General features: G+C 44.0%; 1 protein-coding gene across 1 annotated transcript in view; it reads left to right on the top strand.

Moving 5' to 3' along the window:
* TMEM255B (transmembrane protein 255B) overlaps positions 1-17,560 on the top strand; it is an 822,789-nt gene extending 805,229 nt beyond the window's left edge. The window contains exon 9 of the mRNA XM_069204634.1: positions 14,840-17,560. Coding sequence (XP_069060735.1) covers positions 14,840-15,007 — 168 coding nt within the window. The 3' untranslated portion in view covers positions 15,008-17,560. The remainder of the gene's footprint in view (positions 1-14,839) is intronic.
* Positions 17,561-18,439: the final 879 nt, after the last annotated feature.

Here is an 18,439-nt window from a genome sequence, read left to right as displayed (position 1 = left end):
CACGGAGATACAGGTGAGCACCATACGAACAGAGCTAGATGACTTGAAGGATACTGTGGCTACCCTAGAGGCCAAGACACGAAAGTTGGAGATGAGAGTGGAGGATGCGGAAGGATGGTCCCGAAGATGCAACCTGAGGGTAGTGGGCTTCCTGGAGGACTTGGAGGGGGCCACCACAGAAGTGTTTTTTTCGAAAACTGGATTCGGACGGCGATGCCTGAGGCCCACCTGGTAGCTGTGTTTGTAGTGGAGCAGGCGCATAGGGCCTTAGCCTTTTGGCCCCTCCTGAGTATGATTATTACTAAGATACTCAATTATAAAGATCAGGACACTATCTTGCAGGAAGTGCATAAACACGGAGACCCCACCTTTGAGAATCATACTATACAATTCTTTCCTGTCTATACAAGACATGTTCAGCTCCAACGACCAGCATTCAGTGGCGTTAAGCAAAAACTGAAGTCACTGGACTACAAGTACATGCTGCTATTTCCCGCTAAGCGGAAAGTTCTGCATGCTGGCCGCACAAATATTTTCCAAACGCCATAGGCGGCAAGGGACTGCCTGGAACATGGAGGGAATGAGGGGACCTCGATGACCCCTTCGGCTGGAAGGAGCCAAGGGAATGTAAGAAGGGCCGGTGACTCTATGGCAACCACATGAAGGAAAAGTAGACAGCGACGCCGCAGCAGTGCTGAGGCCAGAGTGATAGGTCGCCCAAATGGTTCCTTGAGTTTGGAGCAGCGGCGGCAGGAGAGGGAGAAGGCCGGGATGCTGGTGGAAACAGTCACCTCTGCGGCGTCATCGCGCACGGGGTCTCTGCAGGGAGAAGAGGGCTCAACCTTAGATTTCGACAAGGGCTGTACCTGAAGGGGATGCATACATGTGGAGTCAGTTGGGACACTGGAGTGCGCCTCGAAGCGCCTGAGAGATTGTTGTGCATAGCAGACAATGCGTGAAGGTTAAAAACAGGAAACAAGGAGATGTAGATGAAAAAACAAAGTGAACATCCTGATCTGTTAATGTTGTGTTGGGCTGGCCCCCGTATGTGGAGTAACATTGTGGTATTCGCCCCTCTCCTTTTTTCTCCTGGCTCCTCTCTCATTTGGCGTGAATAGGGGTGCAGGGTGGCAATAATGAGAGGGGGCTAGCACTACAAGGAGGATACTCCTTGACTAGCTTCCTTGGTTCTTTTTTGCTTGTTTTTCTTTTGCTTCTTCTTCTGTCTCTTTTTTTGGTCTATTGGCTGTTATCTGTGGGGGAGTGTGACTGTGAATCGAGTATTGTTGAGGATAGATTGATGCACGCTATCCTAGGACACCTTGAGCTTCCTTGCGGTATGGTGGGAGTTTCGGGTTGCTGGCTGCCGAGGTGTAGGCGGCAGGGAAGTGCAGGATACACACATGGAGTGGGGAGACAAGTTATTTAGAGGTGTTTACCTGGGGAGGGATGTGTGTTAAAGGAGGTTGTTCTTTGTTGCATTGGAGTTTCTTGTAAAAGCAGCGGTGGATCAGTTGCACTAACACTATGAAAGATGATACGTTGTGCGAGGTGAGAGCAAGGTACACACAGGCCAGGGGGAGACTGCTATGATTGCAAACTTAAATATATCCCAACAAGCGATTTAGTAAGCATTCTTAGCTGGAATGTGCAGGGTCGTACCTCAGGTGAGTTGGTATACACATTGCTCTCCAACAGGATACACATTTGATGGACCCAGAGACACAAAAATTACAGAGAAAATGGAGAGGCCAGCTCTACTCCTCCACGTATTCATCTTCTGCAAGGGGGGTTTCGATATGGGGAGCTCCTGGGGTACCACTTCACTTGAGGGGCCAGGTGGCAGATGTGGCTGGCAGATATGTCCTCCTGCATGCGAGCCTTGATGGGCGTGAATGTTGTATATTAAATATATATATATATGCCCCAAATAAAGATGATGATGAGTTTTTCAGGCCCCTGGAACAGGAATTGCTACCCTATTTTGGGATGCCTATTCTGTGGGCTGGTGATTTTAATTGCGTGCTAGATGGCACATTAGTGCGTGCACTGTGGGATGCTGATCTAGAGCTACTGTTGGAGGATGGGGACTGGGCCAGGACACGTGCATTGGTGTGGGAGGGTTCCAGCAATGCCAGATTTAAACTGGTGCAGTTTTACTGTTTGCATAGGGTATATCTGATGCCACAGCTACTGCAAAGAATATTTCTGGCACAAACTGACAATTGCGGCCGCTGCAGTGCCTCTCCTGCCACTTTCGCCCATGTTACTTGGATATGTGGGTCCCTGCAGTTGTTTTGGTGTGAGATAGTGAGAGTGCAGAGAGGTGTCACCACAGTTAAAATAGACATGACGATGCAACACTGTTTGTTGGGATTGCTCCCTCTCCCCAAAAAAGGGCAGAAAATGGGCTGTAGGTTTGCACAGCTGGGGTTGATACTAGCGAAGCGCCGTATTGGTATTCATTGGGTCAGCCCAAGTCCTACGTCCTGTGAAAAATGGATGGATGATCTGGTGGAATGGGCTACCGCTGAGGAGTATAGACTCCAAAAGGTTTGAATGGATGAGAATGCTGAGCGAGATCTGGAAGCTTGGAGTTCTATGATTGAACATCCGGAGGTGAGCCTGTGGAGGAAAATAAGGACGGTGTTAGACCTGACAGCCTTACGGTGATCACCTCAAATTTGCAATTGGCATATTTAATTTATTTGTAAATCCCTAGTAAAGTGCACTGCATGTGCCCAGGGCCTGTAAATTAAATGCTACTAGTGGGCCTGCAGCACTGATTGTGCCATAAGAAGCCCCCTAACCATGTCTCAGACCTGCTGCTGTTGCAAGGCCTGTGTGTGAAGTTTCACTGCCACTTCGACTTGGCATTTAAAAGCACTTGCCAAACCTGAAACACCCCTTTTTCTACACATAAGTCACCCCTAAGGTAGGCCCTGAATAACCCAAAGGGCAAGGTGCTAAGTAGGTAAAAGGCAGGGCATGTACCTGTGTGTTTTATATGTCCTGGTAGTGGAAAACGCCTAAATCCGTGTACCACTGCTGTGAGGCCTGCTCCTTTCATAGGCAAATATTAGGGCTACCCTCATATACTGCTTGAGTGGTAGGTTCTGATCAGAAAGCGGTAGACAGGTCATATTTAGTATGGCCAGAATGGTAATACAAAATCCTGCTGACTGGTAAGGCTGGTTTTTATATCACTATTTTATAAATGCCACTTTTAGAAAGTGAGCATTTCACTGCACTTAAAATCCTTCTGTACCTTACAGTCTGTCTCCAAACCACATCTGGCTGGGCTGGTTGACAGCTCCCTTGTGCATTTCACCCAGACAACCACAAACACAGGATGCTCAGTCACACCTGCACACATCTGCATACTGAATGGGTCTTCCTTATCTGGAAGGGTGGAGGGCCTGACACATTTCAAAGGACAGTGGCATACCCTCACACAATGAACTGCCAAACCCCCCACTGGGACACTGGCAGACAGGGTTGTACTGAAAGGGGACCTTGTGTACTTCAAAACCACTCTTTGAAGTATTCCACACTTCAAAGGCACTTTACTTTTGGGTATATAAACTGGATCCCTGACCCTACCAACACAGACACTTCTTGGGGCAGACACCCTGCACCGGAACCTGCAACCTGCCAAGAGAAGCTGCCTGGCTGCCCAAATGACTCACCTGTACTGCTTTGCTGTAAAGGACTGCTGTCTTGCTGTTGCCCTGCTGTCTTGCTGGCCTCTGGTTCTGATGAGAATTACTCTCCAAGGGCTTGTATTGAGCTTGCCTCCTGTTTCCTGAAGTCTCAGAGCCAAAAGAAGCTTCATCTCTGCAAAGAAACTCCTTGTGCAGCGAAAATTGACGCACAACTTGTCGGAATCGACGCACAGCCTGCCCAGTGGTGAGAAAATCACTGCATCGCCGAACCAGAATGATGCAGCATCAGCGTTGCAACTGGAAATTCTACACACAGCCCACCGAATCAACGCATCGCCGAGCTGGAACGACGCAGCCCAACTTCCTGCAAGAGGAATGGACGCAACGCCTGCCGTGTGACAGAAACTCTGATGCTTCTCCCACTGGATTGACGCAGCCCTTGTGACTTCGTCCAGAACACCCAGAATTTCCACGCTTTGTCCCAGGGCATCAGAAGACCATGCATCTCAAAGAGAATTCAAGCCTGCGCACCGGAATTTGACACAAAACCCTTGCCATGTGGAAAAGAATCGACACATTGTCTGTGTGCACCCGTAACTCCGATGCACACCCTTAGTTTTCCACACATCTCCTCCTCTGCGGTCTTCATGCGTGTAATTTTGGCACAAACCAGGTACTTTGTGCTTGCAAGACAATTGCTGCCTCTTAGAACTAAAGACTCTTCCTATCATTACAAAAGTGATATTTCAACTTGTGATTATAAAATCTTGATCGTTTTGACTTTAATTTACTCAGGTAAATATCTTTATGTTTTTAAACCTGTGTGGTGTCTTTTTGTAGTGTTCTCACTGTGTTATTGCATGATTTATTGCACAAATACTTTACACATTGCCTTCTAAGTTAAGCCTGACTGCTCAGTGCCAAGCTACAGGAGGTGGGCACAGGATAATTTGAATTTTGTGTGACTTACCCTGACTAGGATTGTGATTCCTATTTGGACAGAGGTGTATACCTCTGCCAAGTAGATACCCCATTTCTAACAGACGAGCAAAAAACTGGGAACTTGTGTGAATCTGATGACCAGGAACAGCGGCCGGATGCTGTAGCGTACAGCTCTGAGTGAATGGCGCTCTCGGGGAGGATGCCCACAGGAGGAGCGGCGGGTGGAGGAGGGGGGGTGAGGAGTAGTGATGATTGTGGACCATCGGAGCTCAGTTTAGTGGCTAATTGGGGACCCTGGAGGGACACAGTTTTACAATATGTAGGGAATTGAAGGGGATGGGGCTGGTATGTATGGCCCTGTTCAACCTCCCCGCCTGTGTGGGGATGAGGTGACAGCTATGGGAGATGCTGGAGTCTGAGATACGAACATCCTGGTGCTCCCCCATCTTGCCAGTGGTTCTCTACCCCACCCTGATATTTTATGTGCTCTCGTACTCGCTGACGGCATCTAGATTAATGTTGAATTACAAGAACACTGGCTATGGCACTGGGCGAAATGTGTTTCTATACTTATACTCTGCCATGCTGTTGGTTTTGTTTATTCTGTTATGCAATGCTGTTGTATTGCTCATTGAGCACACCAAATAAATAAAAAAAAATTAAAAAGTCATCAATCAATCGATGGAAATTCCTACTCTCCGCCTTTAGATATCCTATAAGAGCATCCGCAAACAGCTTTATTTTGGACATTCCTTCCAGAGGGGCCCCAATCAGGTCATTGTTTAGAATCCTTATTGTTAATGACTCTATAAAAACATGAAAAAAATCAGGGACAGAGGGCACCCCTGTCAGGTGCCACGATTACTCTAAACTATCCTTACCTCTTTAGAGTTCACAATCGCCTTTGCCTCTGTCCCCAGATACAGATTATTCATCATGGTTAAAAATTTAACTGGAACACAGACTTCTCCAAGATAAAAATGTTTGCCTGCCAATTCACCAATTCAAATGACTTTTCCGAATCCATCATTAAAATTTCTGCTTTCTGCTTCTTGACTGAAAAATAATCTATTGCTTGCATCAAAAACTGCATATTTGCTGCCATCACTCTTTGAGGCAAAAATCCACTCTGATCTCTATGTATTACCGCCTGGGTCCCAACAGCAACCCAATCAGCCCAAATTCTCATAAACAACTTGCATTTATCAAACTTATTGGACAATACAAGTTAGCGTCTGTCGCATGTTTATCTTTTTTGTGGAAGCTGGTTATTATAAATTCTTTTAATGAATTTGGGACCTCTACTCCTTCTCTAATTTGGTTGAACAATCTTGTCAAAAAAAGAAACAAGCTCTTTTAAAAACACTTGTAAACTTCCAATGGTATACCATTGTTGCCCGGGGCTTTTGCTATCTTTTTAAGGCTGTTCATTACTTCAGACTGCTCAATTCAATCTGACAAAGCACTTTTTTGAGAACTCAAAAGTTAAGGCAACGGAAGTGTCTCAAAATATTGTTCAAGCTTGACTTGGGGGACAGCCTCAGTTCTTCATATATATGCCTATTATGCCACCTCTGCAGTCACACCTTCCTCGCATTCCAGCCCTCGAGTAGCCAGATTTTTCAAATTACTTTAGATTTTTGTTGACAAGGCCAAATATTTCCTAATTTTTGATTTTCTTCATATAAGTTTTGCTGAAAGGCTCTATCCCTCAAAAGTTCCTGTACCAGAAACAAGTCACTTAGATCTTGTTTTACTTTTTTCCACAAGGCCTCTCTTTCCTTGGTATTCTGCCAAAGCATGACCATAGATTCAGATGCAGTGTTACAGTTTATTTAAAAACATTTTTTATAAAATCCTTCATCTCCTCCAACTAGATCTGATCAGAAAGGAGTGACCTGTCAAAATTCCATCTTGGCCTCACCTTTGGGTGTAGACTTAACTCTATTTGAAGTCTAACTACTGAATGGTCAGAAAATTACTTTGCATAATTTCCACATCCCCCCATTTACTGTATTAGCTAAGAGAAAAATTGCTAATCAAGAGGCAGATCTAAATCGATTCGAATAACATGTATATTGTGCAAATTCTGTGTGGTCTACCTGCCAAGGGTCAATTAACCTAAAGTCCAGCTTTATTATTTGCAGCAGCTTAGCTGTTTTGGTTTCAGCTGTTTTTTCGCTTTATTTGAGGTATTTTTTTAAATCTCATATCAAATTGAAATCACCTCCCATGACTATTGTCCCCTCTGCTTTCATGGCTAAGTCGTAGATTTGTTTCAATGGTTGCAGATCATCAAACACAGGGCCATAATAATTTACAAAATTGACCATCCTATCCTTAACTAAAGCCTTAACCCAGGTTCACCTACCATAGTTGTCCCTCTCTAATTTGGCATTCTATAGAGTCTGCAAACAAAATTCCTACGCCCCTCATTGCAGACCATGCTGAGGCAAAATAGGCTTGAGAGAACCTTCCAGGAAAACACATTTTCTGGGTTTTACTTTTAAAATGTGTTTCCTGCAAATAAGTAACATCAGGACTGTAGGAAAATTTTAACATATTGCATTACTCAGTTTTTTTAACCACAAGTCCTCCTAATATTGGGTGATCACCACGCTGCCCTTACCCTTGCTCAACCACTTGGTCTTCACAGTCGACTCCATAGTCACAGTCAACTTCCTCCAATTCAAACTCCTTTTACCCTGCTCATTTCAACTGCTCTCACCCCTCACCACCATGCACTTTTCCCACCCCATTCTTAGATCTGGGGATTCCCAATCCCCCTCCCCCAAGGCTCCCTGCCCTCGAATGGTGCCCTGTAACTGCACCTTGCATTCGTAGTGTATCCCTCCCCCCTCATCCCATACTGCAGCTCAGCCAAATCATGAAGTTAAACCCCCTAAAGACCATACCCCCAAATCTCAAACCAATTTACGTATTCATGATATTCAAGACTTTGACATTTTATAAAGGAAAGCCTGTGCTTTCTCTATCATCTAAAACACATGGAATTGGCCCCTCACAAGAACTTTCAGCTTAGATTGTTGAAATAACAAGGCTTGCACCCCCAAAAGCGTGAACTCTTTGGCCAGTTCTAGGAAATCTTTTCCACGTCGGACCGCTAATATTGATAGATCATAGAACAACCTCATATGAATATTATGTTATAGCGGGAATTATTTTTTGTTAATCACTGCCATCAAAATCTGTTCTTCGATCCAGTAGTCTGAAAAGTTTACCAAAATTTCTCAAGGAAATTTCATGTTTACTGGCTGAAGCACTGGGGCTCTATGAGCCTTCGTGACCGTCAAATCTGATGATGAGTCCACTAAGATATGCTTTCTGATGAGAGAGTGTTACACTCTGGATTGGCCCTTAGGACTCACTCCCTTCTGGATTCCCAATAAATCGAAGTTTCAAGCGTGTTGCATGATTTTCCATTTCTTCTACATTACTTTCCCAATAGTGAAATATTTTTTGCTCACCCAGAACGTCTTTATTGAGGTGGCCCATTTTGGGCCGTATTTATACTCCGTTTGCGCCGAATTAGCGTCGTTTTTTTCGTCGCAAATTCGGCGCAAAACTAACGCCATATTTATACTTTGGCGTTAGACGCGTCTAGCGCCAAAGTATGGGCAAATAGCGTCATTTTTTTGCGTGAATGCCTTCCTTGCGTTAATGAGATGCAAGGAAGGCGTTCCCGTCTAAAAAAATGACGGCGACGCAAATGCGTCGTATTTATACTCCCGGGCAAAAATCACGCCCGGGAGTTGGCGGGTCAAAAAACCCCGCATTTGCGCCACTTTTTAACGCCTGGGTCAGGGTAGGCGTTAAGGGGCCTGTGGGCTCAAAATGAGCCCACAGGTGCCCTCCCCTGCCCCCAGGGACCCCCCCTGCCACCCCTGCCCACCCCAGGAGGACACCTAAGGATGGAGGGACCCACCCCAGGGACATTCAGGTAAGTTCAGGTAAGTATAATTTTTTATATTTTTTAATTTTTTTTTGGTTGTATAGGGGGGCCTTATTTGTGCCCCCCTACATGCCACTATGCCCAATGACCATGCCCAGGGGACATAAGTCCCCTGGGCATGGCCATTGGGCAAGGGGGCATGACTCCTGTCTTTACTAAGACAGGAGTCATTTAAATGGCGTCTGGGCGTCGAAAAAAATGGCGCAAATCGGGTTGAGGCGATTTTTTTGCCTCAACCTGACTTGCCCCATTTTAAGACGCCCTAAAGCCATTTTCCCCCTACGCCGGCGCTGCCTGGTGTACGTGGTTTTTTTCCACGCACACCAGGCAGCGCCGGTCTGCTAGCGCCGGCTAACGCCATTCCATAAATACGGCGCCCGCATGGCGCTTCAGAATGGCGTTAGACGGCGCTAAATGTTTTGACGCTAAACTGCGTTAGCGCAGTTTAGCGTCAAAAAGTATAAATATGGGCCTTAATCTTCCCAATCGGATATTCTTTGTTCTGTTTCTTGCATCCTTTTTGCATAGTGTTCAAATTGTTCAAACTTCTGCTCAATTTTAGTCAGTCTTTGCTGTAATTTTTCAATTTCCTGACCTTGGTGCTGCTTTAGTTCATGGATGTTTGCCAAAATTGTCTCAAACAGAACTTTCACAGACTCTGCTTGCAATATGGAGGACCACTCCATGCTGGTTTTATTCCTATCACCGGCTCCATCCATGGGCTACGTGCCCTCATGACCCTCAATACCTAGGAAGTTCTTTCCTGAATTATCAATCTCAGCCTGTACCACCTCTTCCCCAAAACAAGCTGATACTTGAGGATCAACATCTTTTATCTCAATGCTGTCTCCTTGGCCAGCATTCATAGTTGAACTTGGAGTCTCCTTACACATTTGGGGGCATATTTAAGAAAAGTTTCTTGCGCCCCCCTAATGCTACCATGTGTGTGGCGCATTTAAAATACGGTGTGCCATGGCGGTAGTTATGGGAGTAGCGTCTGAATTTTTGACACTAGTCTGGCACTTTGCAGGATAGCATAAAAAATGTTGACAGTATCCTGCAAAACACCCAGAGGGCGATGGTAACCAATGGGAGCCTCCTTTAACGTCTGCTCAGAGCAGGCTTTAAAAGTGCCAAAAAAAATGACGCAAACAAATTTCTTAGATTTCTTCGCGCCATTTATTTGCCCCCTCTAACGGGGGAACGCCCCCTTTGCATACATTACGCTTGGCGCAGGCATAATGTAGCACAAAGGGTTACAAAGTGGTGCAGTGCATGCATTGCGCCACTTTGTAAACATGGCGCGGGATTTTGGCCTCATTGAGCCACAATAGCGTCAAAATAAATAATGCTAATGTGGCGCAAGGAGGCACTAGGGGCTTTTAAATATGCCCCTTGATGTTTTTGCCTCATCTCCCTTTCCGCTTGGCCACTTGAAACTTTCTAAAATAATGAGTATTCCTGGCTCTCGTTGGTGAACCTTCACCAAGGACGGGAACAGCGTCTATACCTCTGGTTGCATTACCCTCTTTACTCAATTCTAGTACTTCTATAACTGTTGCTTTATTTCTCCTTTTTATTAACAAAAACTAATGAAGCACTGGAAGAATGCCACTGGACTATAGAAAAGGTAAACACTGAAAGTAGGACATTGAAATTGTGATCAAGGCTCACAGTTTTCCATTTTTACTAATGTGCACTGTTAGAAATGGGGTCTTTGGTTGACAGTCAGGTTACCCCCTGTTCAAGCAAGGACCCTCACTCTAGTCAGGGTGAAAGAGAATCACCTTCAGCTAACCCCTGTTTACCCCCTTGGTAGCTTGGCAGAGCAGTATGCTTAACCTCAAGGTGCTAGGTGTAAAGTATTTGTACCAACACACATTAACTCAATGAAAATACTACAGAATGACACAACACAGGTTTAGAAACATAGGAAATATTTATCTAAACAACACAAGACCAACATGACAAAAATCCAACATACACAAGTCAAGTTATGAATTTTTAAAGATTAAACTAAAAAATAGCTCTTAGAAACACGAAATGCTTCGATGAGGTGTTAACACGGCGTCGTGACGGAGTCTTTCCCAACAATCCGACACCAGCAGCGCCGGACACGGCGCGAAGTCGGGGATTGCGGTGTCTGTGTGAAACGTTGAATCCACGCACTTCGATTGGCATCGGTCATGATGTGGTGAGGCAACTTCCACGGAGTCGCGGACTTTGGCTGGGCAGCAGCGATGTCGGTCCTGCGAAGATCGTCGCGTTCCAGCGAAGATCACAGAGTCGGTTGCAGGCTGCGTGACCGGATTCAGCAGCGGCATCAGCCCGGGGTCGTCCGAAGTCGATTTCCTTGGATTTTCACCAGCTTTCCTTTCAAGGGCCCGGGGACTGGATAGGGCACCACTTGTCAGAGCAGCAGTCTCTCCAGAGACTCCAGGTGCTGGTAGAGAGAAGTCTTTGCTGTCCCCGAGACTTCAAACAACTGGAGGCAAGCTCTAAATCAAGCCCTTGGAGATTTCTTCAAAAGATGGAAGGCACACAAAGTGCAGTCTTTGCCCTCTTACTCTGGCAGAAGCAGCAACCGCAGGATAGCTCCACAAAGCACAGGCAGAGCAGCTCTTCTTCCTCAGCTCTTCAGCTCTTCTCCAGGCAGAGGTTCCTCTTGTTTCCAGAGGTGTTCTAAAGTCTGTGGTTTGGGAGCCCTTCTTCTACCCAATTTCTCCTTTGAAGTAGGCCTACTTCAAAGTAAAGTCTCTTTTGAATGTGAAATCCTGCCTCGCCCAGGTCAGGCCCCACAGTGCAAGAATGTGCTGTATTTAACATCATATTTTGCATTCCTGTCCTTTCCTATTGCTGGAACCCTGCTGGCTGCCTAGCGCAAATGTAGGTATCCTTGCACTATGGTGCAAAGGTGCCTGTGTTGTAGACAGAATGCAACACACTTAGAAAGAGGAAGGAACGAGGAGAAATAAAGATATTTCTCCTCGGAGCACCGCTCCTTGTAAAGCGTAGCATTTTGAAATTCCCCGATTTACCAGTATTGGTAAATCTGGGAATGCACCAAAGTCCCTGGGTGGATGCGTGGGAACACCCACGCTCCACCATGGAACGCCTCCCTGGGGCAGAATAACGCAACGCAGTGATGCCGCGGTGTTAAGATGACCACAAGGTGCCTTCCCTGGCTTGAAAAATCTGACTTAGTAGTTGTCACCCAGTGGCATAACAAAAGCCCAGAGCAGGCCCCTCAGTGCAGGAGGCCCCTGAGCTCCACTGTACACTGTGCATGGGCGGCAGGCCCCTGACTGGGTCTGGGGGGGATAGGGCCCCCTCCAGGTACTTTGAAGGGTGACCACCTCAAGTTCTGTTATTCCACTGGTGTTGTCCTTGCGCCTCCTTGTGTGGTGCAAGGGTGGTACAACTCAAAGATAAATATGCCCCCAACTCACAAAGTAACTCGAATTTCACATTTAGAGTTAATATATTCATATGTGAACTACAGGTCCCAGAAAGCATATACATGGTATAAGATTCAATGCAAAAGAATAGGATGCCTTTCATTCCAGCGAGATGTAGTGATGATAGATTATTATTTTCATTTCTACTTGTCACTGTTTCATTTCATAATAAAGCAAACTACAAGGGAACCCATAGACACAGATGACACCTGGGTGTACTGTGGTATCTTCAAAAACGTCTCAAAAAGTATCAGTTGGAATAACAATTTAAATGAGGTAATGAATAAGAAACAAAATGGGAAGTATCAGGCAAAATACTGCAATTGTATTTAAAGATCATTGGACGTATGGGGAGTGGCAGAAGAGGTACATATGTATACTGCTCATAGGGACAGGGGGGCCTCAGATGCGACCATGTTGTGGGGGTCTCTCCGTAATAATTTTGCAGATAAGGTTGTAAATGATTCAACACAAGGCTCTAGTGATTAGGGGTGATGTGGGACCCTCTATATACGAGCAATTAGATTACAACAGCCCACTGTGTAACTTTGTGATACCTGCAATGAACCTGACTAGTAGACTTGGCCTTGAGGCGCCCTGGACCTCTAGGGGTCATGCTCGGGCGACAACTCGAACTGGATATATGTACGGCCACTCTTGAGTGTACTGCCATGAATACAGACTTGAAATCTTATTCCTCTTGATACGTCAATATGCACTGATTGTTGTTCTTATTGTGTTGTTTTATCAAAAACCAATAAAAACAAAAGTAAAAAAAAAGATAACTGGACGCAGAAATATTACAGCATCCACATTTATCTAAAATAAGTGCAGTGAGTATGCAAAAAGTGAACACACAGTGCTCGTGAGCAAGTAAACGGCACATGTGAAGCGAGACAATTACAAATTGAAAGAAAACAGCATATAGGCGATGCTTATAAGATTTTAGTACATGAGTTTGATAATGCATAAAGATTTTTAATATAATGTAATACATTTCTAAGCCGAAATTCGCTGTTTCGAAACAGCAAATTTCTGCTTTTGATATATTACATGCTACTCCGCTTTGAAAAAAAATAATTAGTCAGCAGAATAAAGATGGCCCAGAAGCTTTCTTGAGAGTCTCGACTATCATGCTGATCTATCAAATATAAAATGTGATATTGCCTTCAAGCTGGCTGTCTCAGCCTTCCAAAGACGTATAAACCTGCATGTGGATTTTGAAGAAACTGAAGAAAATGTTTCCCTATATTCTAAAACAATGGAGAATTACAGCTACTTTGGCTCTTGACCTGTCCAGATTGGATTATGCTAATGCCCTTTTGCTCAACCTGGACAAAGGATCTCTTAATAAACTGCAGCTGATGCAGAACACAGCTGCTAGAATGTTATTGAACCTTCCACGATCGGCTTCTGCTAAGGATAGCCTTAAACGTCCACACTGGCGCCCGGTAGCCCAACGGATTTCTTTTAAAACTCTTTGTATTACCCATAAAGCCACCCATGGGATCGGACCTAAGTATTTGACGTCCAAATTACAGTGGTACAGACCTGAAAGACTGTTGCGTTCTGCCAGCACCCATCAAATTCAAGTCCCCCGCACCAAGAAGATGAAGTGGGGTGACAAAGCCTTCACTATCGCGGCTGCAAAGACTTGGAACTCACTCCCGCTGGAACTTAGGAGAGAGCACAACTACCTTACTTTTAGAAAACGGGTTAAGCTGTGGCTTTTCCCACGATAAGTCTGGACCCTGATTCTTTTTTCTTGCAGAGATTGCACAGTCTCACCTTAGTCAGCGCTTCGATGCCCTTGGGCCGGAACGCGCTTTATAAATACACTATACATACATATACAGTAATAAAACATGCACTGTTTTATGCCAGTTTTTCTCAACAGATAAGTTATTGAACCGGCTAAGAAATAACAGGCAATCTAGCGGTGCCCAAACTGGGTCCAGCAGGATAAATTCCAGATTTAAAGGATAACGAATGACTATGTAAATGAGATCTATTTAACCTATTGTATTGTATGTGAATTTAACTTGTGTGCATAACCTGAAAATGTGCCATGGACTGCCTCTTTTGTAGAAGAGTATCTCATCATGCATGTATTTAGAATACAGTCATGGTGTTTATTGAAATTGTTAACTGTAATTAACTTCTCTTTGATCAAAGTTCTCAATAGTTTGCTACCTTTGCTGCTTACCAGGAGATACAAGAGTCGAGGATTTTGGCAACAACCTGATATTTTATCATCAATAAACTATAAGTGAGGCCTTTATTCCATCACCTGATGCCAGCCTATAATGGGAGCCAATCGAGCCTCAGCACTTTTCCTATTATAGCCTCAGCACGTTTCTATACGAAGCTCTTTCTGGCCACCATTTTATATCAATACAGCAGACCCACAGATCTCTACTATTTACTCACCACAGATCAACCACAAAATGTTGGTGAATTTTGGGTGGATTATATTTGTTCAACAAGTTATAATTTATTTGTGCATACATTTATTTTAGGTGAAATCAAAACAACAGTTTTGGTTCTTGCACAGTGACGTATGTAGTTGCATCAGCTACTAATCAATCAATGTGCCTGCTATATTCTTTGATAACATTTAATAGTACTGTATACCCAGGTACAATTTGTTTGCCATGTAATAGGTTAATTTTAATCTATGTGCAGTGCAAATAACGGTTGTGCATTCACATACACATTTCCAACTGAACCTACGTAATTCATTTTATATGTTTATGATGTTGGTGTTTTTCACTTAATAACAAAGACGTTCTTTCTTGCAGACTGCTGCTGCCTTTCCAGCATCTTCACCTATGGACATCTCTTCATCAGAAGAAAACCAGCTTCCATCTCAGTCTAACTCTAACTACGGCCCCCGTCCCAACGCACCACCACTTTACGCACAAACCTTTTCCGTTGCAGGAGAAAAGCCTCCACCTTATGTTCCATAGTTTAAGAAATATGCACTTATAGACATTTCTTTCCAAAGAGTGCCCCCAGGCCGCACATATATTCCATGTACTCAGAGCCACTGGAATTGTGTGATAATGAAGGACCAAATTATTCAGCAGGCTCGAATACATTCTGCAGCAAGACAAATTATGCAGCATATTATGACATTAATGGTACATTACATTCTTAGTTATCAATACAGAAAAAATACAAATTCTATATAAAATGTGAAGGTTTGCTATGGAATAAAACTATGAACATTCCTCGGGTCCCAGTCAAATGTTTTTCACCAACAAAGAATGTGTCTTGCACAGAAGCGCAGGAACACCTTTGTATTGTCACTACTTACTACCTCTAAAATAGTTTGTGTAATAAATGTAGAATGTTGCACTCAAGATAAAAACAAGTCTACGTATACACACTAACTGTAATAAAAAGTGTGCCTCTAATATTCTGTGCATCTCAGCTATGTTTTAAAATGTGTCTTCTGGAGCTCAATTTGAGGTTTATTCTGTGCATGCACAAATGGGACTATGGAAGCACATCATCCCAGCAAGATATGTAAAATGTCTGCGATTCTTCTACACTCAGTGGGGCTTATTCACAAGACCTATGCGCCTCTGGAGTGTCTCTTTTTTGATGCTCCTGTGGTGCATAGTGCGTACCCATAGCTACAGGCCCTGCAAAGCCACACTGTGTGGCTTTGCATAGCCTTATAAAGATGGTGTAAGGCAAGGAAGAGCAAGTTGGTGCGTTGCCTTACACTGCATCAGGGAGGTGTGCCATGGACGTTGATGTGGGTGTTCAGACTCATGGTTTTTAATGCGCTCTCAGGTTTACAAGAAACCGTAAACCTGGAAATGCGTCAAAACGGCACACCTCCCCAGGGCAGACGCAACATGAAGAAATTATTTTATTTCTCTTTGCTGTTTCATCTTTCCACATGTGCTGCATTCTGAAGCACAAATAGAGCGAGAAAAACACCTTGTGATTGTTTTTGTGCAGGGGGGTGTCTCTTCCAGGCACAAAAACAATCATGCCGACAACACAGGCATTCTTGCACCATGATGTAAGGATGCGCTCTGCAGCAATTCCTACTCTGGCTGAAAGGACAGGAATGCACCGTATCTTGTACATATAGTGATTTCCTGCCATTTCCATTTGGCATAGGAGAGCGCAGCTAAAAGGCTTGCGGTAATGACCCATGCCAAATGTTTGTAAATACGTTTCAGAGTTTCTTGTTGAAGTAGCTGCTTCTTTTAAAATACTGCAATGAAAAACATGAATGTTTAGGAGTATTGAAATCAAACATTTCCATAAAGAGGAGGACATCATGCTTACAAATGTGTTGTGCTTCCTGCTGTAGACAAAGGCCCTCAACTCCGTTTATGAACAGGGGATATTAACACCTTCTAGGTCAGTGGTTCCCAACCTCTGGTCCGGGGAGCCCTAGGGCTCAGTGAAGCCTCCTCAGGGATCTGCGACTGCTTAGAAAATTAAATAATATTAACATATTAGGCCCACAGCTTTCAGTAATGACTAAGAGGGGGGATCCCCAGATTCCAAATATGATTCTGTGGGGGTCCCCGGGCTCCAGTAATGATAAAGTGGGAGTCGCAGAGGCCAAAAGGTTGGGAACTGTTTTTCTAGGTGAAATACAACTCTAACAAAAGCCTGAATACATCAATCAACAGGTGAACGATGGCTAGTTACCTTTCGCAAAGTTTTGAGTTTTGTACTCTATTCTGTGTTCAGTGATATAGTAACCTTTGATCAGCTTGAGCTGAAAACATTTTTTGTTGATAGCTGCTAATTATGCAACATGTTGAGAATTATCCAGTAAATGTGTCAAATCCATGTCTCTAAAATTTCTGGAGTTGTGGAATTGCAACATTCCATTGCCCTTGCATATACCTGGGCCCATAGTTATACGTTTTTAGTGCCGCATTTGCTTCGTTTTTTGAGGCAAAAGCATGCAAACTTACAAAATACAATTACATTTTGACAATTTGTGCCACTTCTGCGTCAGAAAATGATGCAAATGCGGCATTAAAAAAGTATAAATATGCACCCTGGTTTGTTGTAACAGATTTAAACCATGGGCCATCCTGCCCTAAAATAAGACAAGTTAGCAAAAAGATCTAGCTGAGCCCTTACATTAATAGCACTGAAACCATTGTCAGCACAGTTTCCCTTCCATCTATAATTTTATGCTGTCTCCTACACCATGTGACAGACCAAAATCACTTTACATACTTGACTTCAATTGCTAACCCAATACAGTGTAAACATTTGTACTTTTGAAAAGTCTCTAGTAATAACCCAGTATGTATATTGTTGAATAGTTCTACTCAGAAAGTAGGAATTATTCTCAGAAAATGTGTTATACAAATCACAGAAATGTGAGAACATTAGACACTACTTTGCAGCACAGTATAGTTATGTAAGTGTGTATGTATATATGTATTAGCCATAGGTGGGCAGAGTCAATTGCCATGATTGTGATTAAACAAATACATTAAATGCAAAACTTAATCAAAATGATAACTTTTTCTGAATCAGTTGTCTTCCTTCTTTGATGTTGTGTTACACTGGTATGATGAGACTACTGCTTGAAAGTGGGTGCAGTATGCCATCACATACTATCAAATAACTTCAGTGGGGCTATTTGTTAATGGATGAGGAATGGACAGAAATAGCAGCTTACCATTCAAAGAGTTTACTGTTGCTTCCCCCCGCCCCTCACCCCAGGTGCCCAGGAAAACTCCTCATGAACTCCGTAACAGAATAAGTGATTCCATTGAGGCAAAAACACACTTAGGGGCAGAGCCCCGAGCGCTTCTTAGCAACTTTTTTTTTACTGTAAGGCGGTGCTAAGTAGGCCATTCCCCTGCACCATATTTACTAACGAAACCCCTTGCGCCACATTATGCCTGTGCCAGGCACAATGTATGCAAGGGGGCGTTTCCCCGCAGGGAAGTCTGTAAAAATGGCACCGTGAAATTTGCAAGATTTCACTGCGACATTTTTTCAGTCATTTTTAATACCTGCCCAAGGCAGGCGTCAAAGTGACACTCCTGTATAGGCCTATGGGCGCTAGTGCAGCAAAGTGCCACAATAGCATCAAAAATTTAGACACTGTTGTAGTAACGATCATCATGGTGCACCATATTGTAAATATGCCGCAATCATGGTGTCGTGAGGGGGAGCAGGGGACACAAGAAAAGTGGTGCATCGGGACCGATGTGCCACTTTCTTGAAAATATGCCCCTAAGTGTTATCTTAAATGTAAGTCCCAATAATAACTCACATTCTCCTTTCACTTCATTTCTGTAGATGTAGAGAAAAGCCTCTGAGTCATAAAATAAAGTAACCAGTTTGGCTCCAGAACAGATAAAGTGAACCAGGTTCATATGACTCCCACATTTAGG

This window comes from Pleurodeles waltl, chromosome 8 (genome assembly GCF_031143425.1).
Source record: "Pleurodeles waltl isolate 20211129_DDA chromosome 8, aPleWal1.hap1.20221129, whole genome shotgun sequence".
Classification (NCBI taxonomy): domain Eukaryota; kingdom Metazoa; phylum Chordata; class Amphibia; order Caudata; family Salamandridae; genus Pleurodeles; species Pleurodeles waltl.
This window is presented reverse-complemented; position numbering and strand designations above follow the sequence as displayed.